The following is a 16,345-nucleotide window of genomic DNA, read 5'->3' as shown; positions in this document are numbered from 1 at the left end:
CCCTCCCTGAAATTCATATAGGGAAGCCCTAATCCCCAGTGTGGCTAAATTTGGAGATGGGGCCTCTAAGGAAGTAATTAAGGTTAATGACATAATAATGATGAGGCCCTGATCTGATACAATTAGTGTCCTTATGAGAAGAGACGTCATGAGAGCACATAACAAGAAGGCAGACCTCGGGAGGCCAAGGAGAGAGCCCACACCAGACACCTACCCTGCTGGTCTTGGACTTCCAGTCTCCAGAAATGTGAGAAAATAGATTTCTGTTGTTGAAGTCACTCAGTCTATGGTATTCGGTTATAGCAGCCCAAGCCGACTAAGAGCCCAAGGGAGATCACGGTCTGGGCAATAAAACACACATTAACAAATGTTAAAAAATAGAAACCATACAAAGTACAGTGAAATTGGAAAGAGCCAGCACGAGTGAGGGCCCTGGACCCTAAGTTCCACTGACTCAAGGCAAATCTTCTGATGGTGACCCCAATTCAGGCAGGCCAGGTCAGCCTCCCTGTGTGTGTCTGTCCTCGGCAAACCTCTCTCCCTCTCTCTCTCTCATTCTCAATGTGTGTGTGTGTGTGTGTGTGTGCGTGCGTGCGTGTGTGTACGTGTGTGTGACTATGCTCCAGGACATGTGAAGGACATTCTGTAGCTATGAGGATCTGATGAGGCAGCTGAACCAGGCTTCAGGGTCCAGCCAGGTCTGCTGCTGGATTTAGTGGCCGGGTAACAAAGATTTCTGTAGCCAGGAGACAAGAGAAGTGGCAGTTGGCTCATGGGATAGTCCTGGAGAGACATTAGAATCTTTCCTCTGGCCTCATGCAGACAGGTGCACGCAGACAGACACGTGCATGGAGCCCTTCCTCGGCCACGGGACACGATGCAACCTCCACTGACATTTTGCAGGTGAGTGTCCACTCAGCCTCAGAGTGAGCAAGATTCCCAAGGTCTTCCCTTGGCAGTGGGGCTGTGTCGTGCTGTGTCAGCTGCAGGATTAGCTATATGTCATCTTTGAGGTTCCAGAATTCTTTTTAGAAGTGGAATCTGGAGGGTTTTTATCAATGAGACAAGCCAATCTGGATGACCCTTCTCACCTCTGGAGAGCGGAGTCCACACGGAAGGTTTGGGGACTGGAGTTAAATAAGGATGATGTTGGAAGGATCCATAGCAGTGGGGTTAACACCCTTGACATTGAACCTGTTGAAGCAATATAGTAAATTTATTACACTTATACAATCATTTTTCTTTAATGTGAGATGCAGTAAAATCTTGCTTTCAGATTACTTATGCCAGCGTTCATAAAAATTAGTAAAATTTCTAAATTGTAGCATTTTAAATGTGACATTACTAATTTAAATAAATACAGGACATCAAACCCTTTAAAAAAAGTGGAGTCTGGTTCAGGCAGCAGAAGGGACAGCTGGACTCATCCTTGGGGTGAGGTGGGGTGCGAGGCTGGGAAATTGGCTACAGATGGATGCAAAGAGAGCTGAGTATCTCTGATGTTCGACCCGCAGCACCTGAATGGCCACTGAGGGATGTCCTGGATTCTGAGCAGGCTCCTGAACCACTGGCTTTAGTGTCTTCAGAAGGATGAAGAAAATATAAATAAGACTACTTACTGGCTTTATTGAGGTATAGGTACAGGCCATATTATTCATCTATTTGAAGTGTACAATTCAGTGGTGTTTAGTATATTCAGAGTTGTGTATTCATTCATTACCACAATTAATTATAGAACATTTTCATCACTCAAAACATAAAACCTAGCACCCTTAGCCAGCATTTCCCAATCCCCCCCCATCCCAATTCTAGGCAACCATTAATCTACTTTTTGTCTCTATAGATTTGCCTATTCTACCCATTTCATATAAATTGAGTCATATAATATATGGTCCTTTTAGACTGGCTTCTCTTAGTATGTTTTCAAGATCTATCCATGTTGTATCACTACCTCATAGCTCATTCCTTTTTGTGGCTAAATAATATTCCAACGTATGGATATGCCACATGTTATTCATCTATTCGTTAGTTGCTAGAATTTGGGTTGTTTCCATGTCTTGGCTAATATGAATAATGCTGCTGTGAACATCCACATGCAAGTTTTGTGTGGACCCATATTTTCATTTCTCTTGGGTATGCATGTGGAATGAAATTGCATATGATAACTCTCTGTGTAACCATTTGAGGAACTGCCAGACTGTTTTCCAAAGCGGCTGCACCATTTTATATTTACACCAGCCATGTATGAGGGCTCCAATTTATCTACATCCTTGCCAATACTCATTATTATCTTTGTAATAATAATAATTTTAAATTTTGTTATTATTATTATTATTACAGTCATCCTAGTGGCGTGAAGAGGCATTTCATCATGGTTTTGATTTGCATTTTTCTGACGGCTAATGCTATTGAGCATCTCTTCGTATGTTTATTGGCCATTTGTGTATCCTCTTTCCTCTTTGGAGAGATGTCTATTCAGATCCTTTGCCCTTTTTAAAATTGGGCTATTTGTCTTTTTATGACCAAGTTGTAATCATTCTTTACATATTCTAGATATACGTCCATTATTGAATATATATTTGTAAAAATGTTCTCCTATCCTGTGGGTTGTCTTCTCACTTTCTTGACAGCATTCTTTGAAACACAAGTTAGTTTATGATCATATCCAGTTTATCCTTTTTTTTTCTTTTGTTGCTCATGCTTTTGATGTCTTATCTAAGAAGCCAATGCCAAATCCAAGGTCAAAAAGACTTACCCTCATGTTTTCTCCTGCAAGTTTTATTGTTTTAGCTCTTATATTTAGGCCATTGATCCATTTTGAGTGAGTTTTGTGTATAGTGTGAGCTAAGGCTCCAACTTCATTCTTCTGCGTATGGAAATCTAGTTGTCTATCTTCTGCCCAGTTGTTCTATCCAAGATTGAAAGCGGGGTCTTGAAGTCTATTATTATTGAATTGTCAATTTCTCCCCTCCATTCTGTCAGCCTACCATGAAACCTCATCATAGAATGAGTGAGCTGGGATGAGGATGATTGGGGCCCCAGTATTCTTGGCCTGTCATGCCCAGGGCACAGCCTCCACCATATGGCTAGGGGCTGGGTAGAAGAAAGGAAGCCCTGACCTCTTGGCTACACTCGCTTTTTAAATTTAGAGTGGAAGAGGATGAGAAGTGCTGATAGCCTGTCCCTACTGGTGAGATAAAATAGCTCTTAATCAGCTGCTGAGGGGAGAAGAAGCCTGTCTTCTCGGCCACACCACCTGAAATGGAGCTTCCATCAAGTGGAGACGGTTAGGGGTGGGGAAGGAGGGAGAGGGTGGTGGCTCAAATACTCGCTGTTTTTACCGAGTTTTAGCAGATTTTCTTGAAAAAAATCTTTCTTCATTTGCTATATGTTCTTAGGATAATTTCCAGACACTTAAACTTTTCAAAAACAATTTTAGCAGCTTTGCTTGTGTCACTGGGGAGGGGCTCTGTGCAGCTCCCCATGCTTTCAGCTTGGAAGTAGAACCAAACTTTTTTTAAACATATAAAGAATTCTTGTGAAATGATTAGAAAAAAATGAACATGCCCCACAGAAAAATGTGCAAAGAGCAACAGGCAATTTACTTGAGAAAAAATACAAATAGCCAATTAACAGAGAAATATTGAGCCTCCTTAGCAGTCAAAGATATTCAATTCAAAATAACACATTGTTTTTTTTAATCATATTGTCAAAAAAGAGAAAAATACTCAGGATTATCAAGGCCATGTGTAAACAGACACTTTCCCATATGGTTGAGGGGAGTATAAATTAGGGTGACTCTTTTGGAGAGCAGTTTGACAGTACACACCAGGATTTTTTTTAAAACATGTGTCCCTTTGACTTAGTGATCCTATTACTAGGAACTTATCCCAAGGAAATTACCTAACAAGAATTCAAATATATATTATTTATAATATTAAAATTAAAACAACTTAATTATCCTTTCTGGAGATGGTGGTTTAATAAATTATGGTGTATTCAAACATAGCCATAAAAAGGATGAGGTAGATCTATATGAATTAACATTATTAAAGGTGGGGGAGGGGCACCTGGGTGGCTCAGTTGGTTAAGCGACTGCCTTCGGCTCAGGTCATGATCCTAGAGTCCCGGGATCGAGTCCTCCCGCATCGGGCTCCCTGCTCAGCGGGGAGTCTGCTTCTCCCTCTGACCCTCCCCCTCTCATGTGCGCTCTCTCATTCTCTCTCAAAAAAAAAAAAATCTTAAAAAAAAAATAAAGGTGGGGGAGATTATTACAGAGAAGTATGGCTTATATGATTCCATCTATAAAATCTAATCTACCTATAATCATTTATGTATGCACATGCATAGAAAAAATTACCCTGGAGAACATATCTTAAACTCTTAACAGGGCGTACCTCTGGATGGGAACGTGGTTGATTTTAATTTTTAAATTTTTGTCTTTCTGTATGTATGTTAAAATGGATCTCCAGTGGACATGTGTTATTTGTACCGTAAAGAAAAAACCCAAGTTGGGTTTTTTACTGATGGCAGGCGGAGGAGTCAGGGGCTGTGGGTAGGCAGAGACCCGCAGATCAGGAAAGTGTCAAGGCAGTGTGGGCTCTGCAGGGTCTGTCGGAGCTCCGTTGCCTCCCAGAACCTCGCTCTTCCAAACCATCCATTTAACAAGTGACAAAGTTGGGTGTAAGAGACACCGCAGAGGGACAATCCACCTGGCCTGCCAGCAGCTGGCCAGGACTGAGTCATGGCATCTGTGAGATCCCGTCTATCAGTAAACTGGTCAGTGGAAGAAGAGCTTCAGTGTTAGGACAACATTTTCAGCCCTCGAGTCTGAGGTCCAGGCTAGCCTGGTAGCCAGGGAGGAGGTAACATCCTGAAGAAGGAGGACATACTGGAGGCTTGATAGGGTGGTCCCCCTGCAGACCCGGGAATGGAATAAAAAGAGGTAGCATCAGATCCATGGGAGTGGATGATCTCGCAGGAAGAGATCAGTGAGAAAGGGAGAAGAGAGGGGATGGAGGGCAAAAGCATGGGAGGAGGTGGGGGAGCCTGAGAAGTGGTGAGAAAGAGCAGGAAGAGGGGTAGCGCCCCGACAGCCAACCGGGCAGGGGAGCCAGCAGGCCAGACTTCTGAGTACTGGGCTCCACCCTTTGTCCCTGGGGGCCGCCTGGAAGCCCAGCGCCGAGAGCTGTGCACACACCTCATGGACACTAGGCGGCGCTGTGGTCCACTCTAATGGCCACACCTTTCCAGGTTGGCAGTTTTCTTTTCATTAAAGAGAAATTAATGTGTGCTGGGGGTCTGCCAGTGCCCTGTTTAACAGATGAGAAGCCCAGAGAGGGGCTGTGAGTTGCCCCAAGGCATATGCGGGTGTTGTAGCAAAGGTAGGCTTACCTCCCAGCCTCCTGGTTCCTATCCCAGGCTCTCTCCAGTCACACCCCAGAAACAGATCTAGAAAAGTGGCTGGCAGAATCCTGGGTCATGAGGCTCACCAGGCCCGGAGCTCCAGCACCACTTTTCAGTCTTGCCCATGGTGAAGTCACTTCCCTTGGGTTTCCCATCCTTTCTCTCTTTCCAGTACCCCACCCACCACACCCTTCATCCTTGAAGGTTGGATCAAGTTGGATCAAGTCACTCCCATTAACACACTTGGTGGCTCCAAAATGCTCTTTTACCCTGACGTTCATCTTAGTCTGGCCTCTAGAAGTTGTCTGATAAAGTTGTGTTGGGTCACCTCCACATCTTGGCAAATCCTTTCCCTCTGCCAGGAACTCTCTTCCCCGCCCCTCCTCTCATTCTGCTCATCACGGCTTCGGCCTCAGGTTGACTTCCCTGACATCCCCTCATCCTGTCCATGGTGGCCTTGCTCTTTGCTTCAACACATACCTTTATCATTTACTTCTTTAAGAAGTTTTCCCCTCTAGACGGAACTCCAGAGCTGTAGGACAAGGTCCATTTGGTTTGCAGCCTGTCCATCAGGGTCCAGCCGTGGCTCTTGGAAGGCTATAGACATGAAGGTGGCCGTGGTGGCAGAGGGGGCAAGGAGCTGGGGCTTGGTGGCACAGGGTGGTATCTTTAGGACACTGCTGCTCGGTACTAAGATACAGCCGGAGGGTCTGTCGGGCATGGTGCACGGTGTTTGAACAAATGGTGTTCAGGACAGAATGGTCAGCCGGAGCTGCAGAACTGAGCGCCTGACACAAGGGCCATCCACTGTTCGTTTCACTTCCATATTCTAAGACCTGGTATATTTTAGTGTGTTTGAAAATAAAGCAACCACTGGATTCTATTTCAGTTGCAAGTTTTGGAAAATGTGGGGATGTATCTGGAGCAGGTAGGTCTCAGCATGGCCTCTGTTCTGACCTGGCCTGAGCTCTCCCAGAGTGGGACAAATGGACCCTGGAGCCAGACAGTGACAAAATGTCACAAAGCTGATGGTGGACAAGCACCCCACCATGTCATTCCTGTGGATACACCAACTTTGGGCTATTTGTTCATAGGATGAATTCTTCAAAATATTTCCCTCTCCTTGCTCTCTGGTAACAAAGTTGCATCAGTGGGTCTTAATAGAGGTTTTGTATTTCTCCAAGGCATAGGCAGGACGGCCAAGTGGCTACTTAAATACAAGTTTGTGACAGAAAGGAGGTCATGTCTCTACTATGTGAAGACTTCAAAAAAGCTAAAGAAATGAAAAAAATTATCTAAATAAGCTTTTCTTCTGTTTCATATTTCAATTTTAAATAATACTTAAAATCTTATTTTAGGAGCGTTCAAAATTAGACAATAAAAACTGGACCGTCTTTTGTTCCTGCAGGAAATTATGACACCTGACAAATAGAAACAAGGTGGTTGACTTTGCTCCTTGCCCCTGGCCAGAATCTCTTTGATTGTCAGCTCAATTTTTGCTGTCTTCCTGAAAAGGGAAGATTCTTTCTAGTTGGAGGAAAGCCAAATCATTGTTGAATACAGGACATAAGCAGGGGGTGGGGATGGACAGAGAGAAGGGAGTGGGAAGAAAATCAGGACTGGCTCTTTATGGAGAGAGGCCCAGGGAAGATTCTGGAGAGACTTTGATGTAGCTGCAGGCTGAGATGGAAGCAGTCAGAAGTCACCCCTTCTAAAAGTGGCTCCAAACGTCCTGGGATATACACTTTAAGAAACACAAAATAGGTCTCTAGGAATAAGTATAGAAAACAATAAGTATGGTGATTATATTGTCCAAAGTAAGAATCAGGACATTTGACCTGCTAATTGGACAGGACAGCTGGAACTGAGACTTCCTACCCCTTCCAGATGAAGGGTACCCAGTCAGTGTGCATGAACCCTACAGGACATGCTCCTCTGTGAAGCCATGGGTTGTACTGGATATTTCCTCACTCCCTATCAGTCTTCTGAGGGACTAGTGGTGGCTGGGTGGGGACAGTAGGTGAGGTTAGTAAGAAGATGGGGGCCTGTCCCTTCTTACCTCTCCTCAGCTCTCCCCCAGGGTTTGCAGTGCACTTGTGTTCTTAAATTTAGGTCAAGTTTGTAGAGAAAAGTGACGTAGATGAGCCACAGGCAAAAGATGGGGAGGGAAAGGCCGGTACTGTGACATTCCACTCAATCTTTCATTTTAGGACAGCATTCTTAGTTTAGACTAGAATCTAATTTTGCTTGCTTGGTGTGTGTGTGTGTGTGTGTGTGTGTGTACGTGCTTGTTTTGAATCTCACTCAGTCTTCATACTAAGCATCACACTGGTAGAGCAAACCACTCCAGGACAAAGCCTCCGTCAGAAGGCCTTTTGTCCACCATTATTTTAAAAGACAAGGACACATAACTCAAAATGATCAGATCTTTGGTAATTATGTCTTTTAAAAGTAGTCTTTATCGTGTAAATTATGTATAGTAAAAGAAAAAAAAAAGGCAGACAAGTATGTACATACATACAATAGAGGTAGATCGTCTTGGTTTCCAAATTCCATATAATAAACTGACTGCTTTGACTACAAAACAGAGAACCTTTGCCACAGGACCTTCCCTATTACAGTCTGAAACACCAACCCCCACATCCACACTTTGATACACTTTGGCAGGTCTTTTGTGTTCTGAGCACCCAAATTCAATGCGTGTTGGGGGGGTTCCCCACACCTCCAACAAGCAATGCTCTGACACCTACAGGTGTGTGAGAATTCAACTCAAGTCTGACACCATTCACCGGAAGATAGACTTGGATCCCAGAGGTCTTGAGAGTTCAGTCCTACAAGCGCCCTCCCCACTTGTGACACCAGTCCCAAGCTCAGACTGTTACCAGGGCTTCTGCCTTACTGGCTACAAATTGGAGGTTCCAGTGAACCCCTCCAACTCAGGATGCAAATCGCCAAGCCCTGGTGGTTATCTGTACTTCTGACCGACCGGCTAATAAATCAGAGATCCCCAAGGGCCCCTCCTCAGGTTGACTAATTCGTTAGAGTGCCTCACAGAACTCAAACATTTTACTTACTAGATGGCTCGTTTATTATAAAAGGATAGAACTCAGGAAGAGCCAGATGAGATGCAGAGATGCATGGGGCAGGGTATGGGTACAGGGCTGGGAGCTTCCATGTCCTCTTTAGGTGCGCTACTCTCCCCAATTTCCATGTGTTTGTCAGCTGAGAAGCTATCTGAACCCCATCCTTTTGAGGTTTTGTGGAGGCATTACATAGGCACGGTTGATTAAGTCATTGGCCATTGGTGAATGATTCCAACCTTCGGCCCCTCTCTTCCCCAGAGGTCAGGGGGTGGGACTGAAATCACTTGGTTGGGTCCTCTGGTGACCCCATCTTCAGGTGCTTTCCAAAAGGGATCTCATTAACATAACACAAAACATCTTTTTTTGTTTGCTTTTTAAAAGATTTTATTTATTTATTTGACACAGAGAGAGAGACAGTGAGAGAGGGAACACAAGCAGGGGGAGTGGGAGAAGCAGCCTTCCCAGTGAGCAGGGAGCCCGATGCAGGGCTCGATCCCAGGACCCTGGGATCATGACCTGAGCCGAAGGCAGACACTTAACGACTGAGCCACCCCAGGCGCCCCAACAGAAAACATCTTAATCATTCTCAACACTTGGGAATTCCCAAAGGTCTGGGGAGCTCTGTGTCAGAAACGGAGATGAAGATCTCCATATACTTCTTACGACAAGTCCCAACAACACAGCAGGTCTTTGAAAAGATAACGCACACACCTATTTTGGAAGCTTCAGCAATAAGTTGGTTTTCCACAATGTATGGATATGTATACAGCCACTAAACAGGCCTGTTCAGCTTCTGGCATATTCTTTTAAGATTCATTTAAGTCACTAAGACAATGACGTATAGAAAAAGTGATTGTGTTCATTTACTGCTTTAGTTACCTGTGTTCTGTAATAGGCAAGGCCTTGTTATAGGTGCTACGGATGGAATAAAGTACAAAATCCTGTCACTAGAGAGTTCATTCCTTAATTACAGAGGTCCTCTCGAATTCTCATTGCTTTAGGGCTGGTCGTCAGTTTTCTTCCCACCCCAAATGAGCCAGCCTGATAGGATATCTTGATATGTTACCAGTCCATTTAAAATGACTTTTGCATTTGATTATTGTCCTTACTCACCCTCAACTGGCCCTCACTGCCATGCTGTCATCTATCACCTGTCACATTCATGCTACTGCCTGGGAGTGTAGTGTGGTCTTTCCTACCAAGGACCTAACCAACATTTTAAATGAACTCATCGTTTTAAATATCAGTTTTTCTTGGAACCGATTTTCTTCAAGAAGTCAAAGAAGATGTGGTGTATATATATACAATGGAATATTATGCAGCCATCAAAAGGAATGAGATCTTGCCATTTGCAATGACGTGGATAGAACTGGAGGGTGTTATGCTGAGCGAAATAAGTCAGTCAGAGAAAGACATGTATCATAGGACCTCACTGATATGAGGAATTCTTAATCTCAGGAAACAAACAGGGTTGCTGGAGTGGTGGGGGGTGGGAGGGATGGGGTGGCTGGGTGATGGACACTGGGGAGGATATGTGCTATGGTGAGCACTGTGAATTGTGCAAGACTGTTGAATCACAGATCTGTACCTCTGAAACAAATAATACAATATATGTTAAAAAAAAAAAAAAAAGAAGAAGATAGCAGGAGGGGAAGAATGAAGGTGAGGGGGGGAATTGGAAGGGGAGACGAACCATGAGAGACGATGGACTCTGAAGAACAAACTGAGGGTTCTAGAGGGGAGGGGGGTGGGAGGATAGGTTAGCCTGGTGATGGGTATTAAGGACGGCACGTTCTGCATGGAGCACTGGGTGTTATACAGAAACAATGAATCATGGAACACTACATCAAAAACTAATGATGTCTGGTGATTAACATAATAAAAAATTTAAAAAAAAAGATTAAAAAATAAACAAAAAAAAAACCCCAAAAAACTAAGTCAGGTAACAGGAGAGTGAAAATATATTACTTTTAGAAGTTACAAATTTCTGGTTTATAATCCGTTACAAGCATTGCTTCTGTGGGATATCTAGTGAATATTCGTTCGGTGTCTTTCATGTCTGCACCTTCTGACAATTCACTTCCCTCCATTTCCCACAGAAGGCTGGCACGGCTACACCTGTGGTGTCTTGGGTCCGCAGCCTGACGCCAGCTCAAAACCTGACAGCCCACTTCTTCCCCCAGAGGAAATTTGCAAACTTGTCTCCCTTCCTACATGTTTCATTGACACAGCTCACTGGAGAGATCTGCTTTTAAAAAAGAGCCAAATTTCCTAGCATGTTATTTACTTTTGGTCCACCATAGCCCTCTAAAGATGATGCTTTTCTTCTCTGCTTAATGGGTTGAAATTTAATACTGGGAATTGGTCAAATCGAATCGTTTCGATAATGAAAGCTGAACTACCAAGACCGCAATTTCCTTTGTGGGGAGACGTTAATTTCTAGTCCATAAAATGTGAGTGTACACTTAATGACTAGTTCTCCTGCCCGATTTACTTGAGTCTTATATTGGGTGTTGGTTGTAGGTAAATGCAAATACCATGTTTTGACTGCACAAATCCATGCTGTCTACTATGACCTTGGGAAGTGGGGAAGGACAGAGACAGATGTGTGTTCCGGTGCTCTGTGTACTGGGACCCGCTTCCCTTTGTCCTTTGTGTTACAGTCTGAGAGCTGAGTGTGTGGTCATCTGGGCATGCCTTCACGGAGGGTCAGTGCCTGGGGAGAGGGCATTGGTCCCATGGCAGCAAACACAGGGTCCTTTGTTTGAGAGAAGCATTTTGTTACCGTGTGTGAATGGAAGGAAGGCCGGGTGTCACACGGTTCCTTACTAAAAGCTCACTGCATTCCAAGGGCAATTGTGCTAACTCACAGGAACTAGTCCTTTTCTTCCGGCTCAGTGGACTTTACTGAAGTGTCCCAAAGAAAAGATGAAAAGGTAGCCCACACTTGGATGCCGGAAACCTGCCAAGGAGGAGAGTAAGTTGCCATTTCTTAATTTTCCTACGACGCTGGTCTAAAAGGGTCTCCTGGGACAGTAACAAGGCCAAGTCAACAGTCCCTTTGATAATCGAGTCCCAAAGCACTGGGGTTGGAATACAGCTACAACAAAGTGGTCCTTGGTTTTAGAAATCCTCAATAACCTGAGGAGACTGGGGCGTGACCACCTTTTTTTCTTTTACAACTGAGCCTCTGTCCGCCACGCAAACCACACTGACCGTCGATGGCCAAGAGCTCATCCCCGTTCAATGCAAGCAGTTGAGCCAAAAAGTTGGTCTGACAACTTATTTTAACTAAGGGGCCCAAGAAGTGATGCCACCCTCCAAATTGGTGAAAACATGCATCGTCAATGCCTTATCGATACACTCTTGGGAAAGGAAAAACCCCGTGCAACACAAAAGGAGCCATGAGGAAGGGAAGGGGACATCTAGGATACATGAAGTTGTCTAGAAGATCCCAATTCAGCTTTGCCTAAAAACGTGACACACGTCATCGGAAGATATTCATCCAGTTCCCAAGCATTTCCCTAAGGCCGGCCCAGGTTTCTGGAGACAATTTGTTATCTGTAGGAGAGAAAAAGAAAGAAAGAAAGAAAAAAAAAAAAAACCCCAAACCTACAACTCACTGAAATTTTCTGTGGCCCAAAGTTCCGGTAAGATGTAGGTTAAAATACAGAATGCGTAGAAGTTGTCCTCAGTTGCCTCAAAAGCAAGGACCACGGCCACGTAAGAGGCATATGCGTGTGCCTACAAAGCTCTACACATTTGGAGGGGTGACATGAAGCCTGTTACTGGAGATCTACCTGTGACATCAGAAGGACCTAGAGGTCTGTTCCCCAAAGAGCGAGTGTGTGTGGGGTCGAGTAAGGGAGGAGTAACTCCAAAGCCCAGGAGCCACTTCTAACAAATAGCTGCCAAAGTGCTCAAAGTTCTTGAAGACGGTCTCTGATCAACTCTGATCGGCTGGTGGACTCCATGAAATGTTTTTGAAAAAAGTACACCTTTTTATGCACTTCGAGCACTTACTCCCTGTTAGGCATTCAAAGGCGAGAGGCCTGGGAAAAGCAATGTAAGGGCACCAGGCCTGACATGGGCTGGACACTGCCGGGTGCCGGGCCCGGAGCCAGCCAGCGGCCTGGCAGGGCAGCAGCACCTGAGTCCACGTGAGCCCATGCGGAAGTTGTCTAAGGAAGTTCCAAACCCTGGCTTCGGTCAAATTGTTAAAAAAAAAAAAAAAAAATTCAGATTTCAAGTAGCCCCTGAAGGACAAGGGGCTGGAGGTGGGTGGTGTAGGGCTGGCCTTCCCTGAGTCACAGGACAGCTGGGGACCATCTTCCCGAGTCTCAAGTTTCAACGCTAAGTCATTTAGCTGGTGAACATTTCTAAGCATTTTCTCTTAAACAGTATTTTATAAAAGAGAAAGCAAAATCCATAGAAAATGTGAAGTCATCAATGCAGAGAAATACTATTTGCTGATGCCGGCGACTCTGAGCTTGACCCCAGTGACCTGGAGATCCAAGGGCCCTGTGCGCACGCTGTGACAGGCTCCCTGCCCCGCGTGTGCTGGGCGGGGGCGGAGGCCGAAGACACCAGAGCGGGCTGGGAGTCAGAGCTGCAGGGGACCGGGACGGCAGAAGTGGCGAGCACAGATGAGAACCGGATGGGGCGGCGAGGGAGCAAAGTGGCTGCCCAGCCTCTGATGACAAACACTAGAGCAGTTAAGAGACAGAAGCTGGAACAAGCCTGTGTTCCAGGAGGAAGTCACTGACACTCGACGTCTCTCCCAGAGTCCCGAGCTGTCTGGGGCGCGGCCCCGGCAGGACGAGGCAGCCCCCGCTCTGTGGCTCACGGCCGGCATCCCCCACCGAAGTCTCCACCTAGCAGCATCCAGGGACATTCCAGGGAGATTACAGACTTTTGTTTTTAAGTGCTCAAATTAAGTAGACTATGAGAGCTCCTCAAAAGCTTTTATTCTTTTTTTTTTTGACCAGCACACTGCCTGGTAAACACTGCCAGGTAGGCATTAAAAAAAAAATTTCTTTTTAAATAGGCAATTTATAACACTGGGAGGATTCTATTTCAATGTTTCAGAAAACGTGACTATTCTTGGAAAGGGTTTGTACTTCTACAACTCTGGAGATCAGAGAGTGTGTCCTCATTTTAATAAACCACCTCAGGCAGACAGAGGAACACCTCCGACTATCATTTAAGTGCTTTGGAAGGGCAGTGAAAAAAGTCTCAAGAAATTCAAGAGTTGTCATCATTTCAGCGGAGAGAATGGCTTCTGCAGCCCAGGGTGGCTTCGTATATTCAGAGGACAAAGGAAATGTCTTCTGTGTCCCTCCCCGGCCAGGGACAGCCAGCATGGCTGCCCTGGTTGATGGCTGCAAGGCTGGCAGAAGGCAGACCACAGAGAGGGGCCGGGAACTTCTCCGACCAGCCCAGGCCGCACGCAGCCGCACGGCTGACCCAGTACCCGTGCTCTGGCTACTGAGCACGTCATCCCGGAAGCGCCTCGGACATGTGTCCCGCCCAACAGTGACAAGGAACCAGAATCTGGCATTCAGGGCTCTCATCGAAGGAGTGACCTCCATTCTCCTTCCACTCAGTTACCTGGTATTCTCTGTGCTAAGTAGACATGGACAGAGTTTTTACAAATTAAATAACGTTCTTAAAATACAATAAAACATCATCACATACAAGTCTCTTTGAAAAGTCTTTCCAATTCAATTCTCAAAATTATCTTACAAAAATGTTGTGCAAAAACACTGACCTCAAATAAATAGGGGGGGACAAAGTGGGAAGAGCGAAACTTGTTTTTCGTTTTTTAAATTAAAAGTTAAAAACACCAGCTGCACTTCAAAGGATTTGCAGGATGCAATGCATCGAGAAGACTGTGAAACCCAGCCTTCACGGTCGGAGTTGCATTGTCAGATGAGGTTGCTCCGTGTTCAGAATTCACAATGGATGCCTCCGCTGAGATCCTTCACCACGCCCTCTTTGACCAGCTTGAGGAGGAACCTGGTCTCCGTTGTCACATTATGCATGGTCTGAAAGTTCATGGCAGCCATGCAGAGATTGTCGAAGTAGTGCAAAGGTGTTCTGGGTTGACTGAGGTCATATCCAAAGCCTGCCAAGCTGACTTCATCACACAGATGTGTGGCTAAGACCACAGCAATGACACCGATGGTGGGCACGTTCTGAAGCAGAGGAAAAGACAAAACAAGGCTTAGCACCATTCACTGCTTTCTAAGTGGTATACATGCTCTGCTAAGTCAGAGGCTTGCCCTGGGCGCTGCGATGTTACACACCGCGTAGTTTTATGGGTCACAGAATCCTCAAGTCTGAATCTAGACTCTAAAACAGGGTCTGTGATGTGAAAACCTTTTAACACACCACCAAGGGTAGCTTGGCAGGTCCTCTTGCCCCAAACGAAAAGGTGTTCTTTGTAAAACTTCTACCTCCTGGTCCTATACGTGATGACCAGAACTGCAAAGCAAGTCCATTTCCTTCTTACACGACAAAAGTCTATAAGGTCTGCCCTGGAATTAGGAAAATCCCCAGGACCTCCCACCATCGCTCTTGGGACCTGCTTCTGGAGGCCGGCCCCTCCTTGCTGGCTCCCGTGGACGGTGTCGGCCTGAGAAGAGAGCAGCCTCCGCTCCCACCAGCGAAGACCATGTTCACTTCTCACCTGAAGCTGCGTCCCACCGAGGACCCTCATTTGCTTTTCTGGCAAATAACGCTTCCAGGCCATTTTCACACGTACAGCTGCTATGCCAGTTTCTGCCCACCCTCTGTGTGGGCAATTTTTAGGCCCAAATTAAGAGTTTCCACATTTGTTCCTTCTAAAATGTATCCTACTGACCGTGGCCTAAGATGCCAAATGTCTGAACCGTTCTGGATTCTGATGATATCACCACTCCCTCCCTCGTGTCCGCTATCTCGCCACTTGCAAATCTGGAATCGTGCTTTCCGGATCTCTGTCCCAGTCTTGAGCAAAAACAGTACACAGGGCAGAGAGAAATACAGAAAGACCTACGGTGGCCTAAGCACTCCCTGAAGGCCCCTGCTGATCTACTAATGACATTCTGTTGTACAGCTTTTCATGTGTAAATGTGCCTACTTTGTTCACTTGAGTCTGTGGCTTCCAGAAACAACTCTCCTTGTCTGTCAACGCGAACAACAGTGAACCCTTCAGAGTTGACAGTTTAAGTGGATTAAGGAACCTCTACAGAACTCATTTGTTCAAAGCCACCTATGCTCCTTGATGTGTGGCATCTGCGTCACTCGTCACTCGGGAAAAAGAAACTCAACAGTCACTGAAGACAAGAGAAATTAACCCAAAGAAAGATTTCTTCCTGTTCAGCCACAGGACCCAAAGGCAGTGTCCTGTCTTACCTGCAGCCAGCTCCGTACCTAGCATATCGGGAGGACTCAGTCAGTGTTTACAGAAGGAGTACATGAAATCAGCTGTGCACAGGGGCAATGTATGGAGAGAAACTCAGCAGCTATGAAAAACCGCTCAGAGCATGCTATCTCCAGAACACATCCCCTAAGATCACACCTCCTCATCTACCAGACTTCCCTCTCCGCTGGAAGGACGGATCACCAGGCCTTCCTGACAACAAAATCCCAGTTTACTGTTTATTTCCAAGCTTTTCCCTAGGCATCTCTAGACACACATTTTTACTTTTAAATAAAAACGGAATGGTATACATGCTCGGTAACTTGATTTTCTTGTTTATTACATTATGGAGGTGTTTTCATATCCATTTGTTTTCCTTCATCCTTTAACAGTCACACAATACTGCATCAGCTAAATGTAATATGTTTAAATCATCCCCCAGTGAGAAATG

General features: G+C 45.4%; 1 protein-coding gene across 8 annotated transcripts in view; it reads right to left on the bottom strand.

The window, feature by feature from the left end:
* Nucleotides 1-13,439: 13,439 nt before the first annotated feature.
* Nucleotides 13,440-16,345, bottom strand: part of ST3GAL5 (ST3 beta-galactoside alpha-2,3-sialyltransferase 5) — a 49,634-nt gene continuing 46,728 nt past the window's right edge. For all 8 annotated transcript variants that reach the window (XM_078056349.1, XM_036117406.2, XM_036117407.2 and 5 more), the window contains one exon: nt 13,440-14,686. In XM_078056349.1, coding sequence (XP_077912475.1) covers nt 14,438-14,686 — 249 coding nt within the window. In that variant the 3' untranslated portion in view covers nt 13,440-14,437. The remainder of the gene's footprint in view (nt 14,687-16,345) is intronic.

This window comes from Halichoerus grypus, chromosome 10, assembly GCF_964656455.1.
Source record: "Halichoerus grypus chromosome 10, mHalGry1.hap1.1, whole genome shotgun sequence".
Lineage (NCBI taxonomy): Eukaryota > Metazoa > Chordata > Mammalia > Carnivora > Phocidae > Halichoerus > Halichoerus grypus.
Note: the sequence above shows the minus strand (reverse complement) of the source record. Positions and strands in the feature narration are given on the sequence as shown.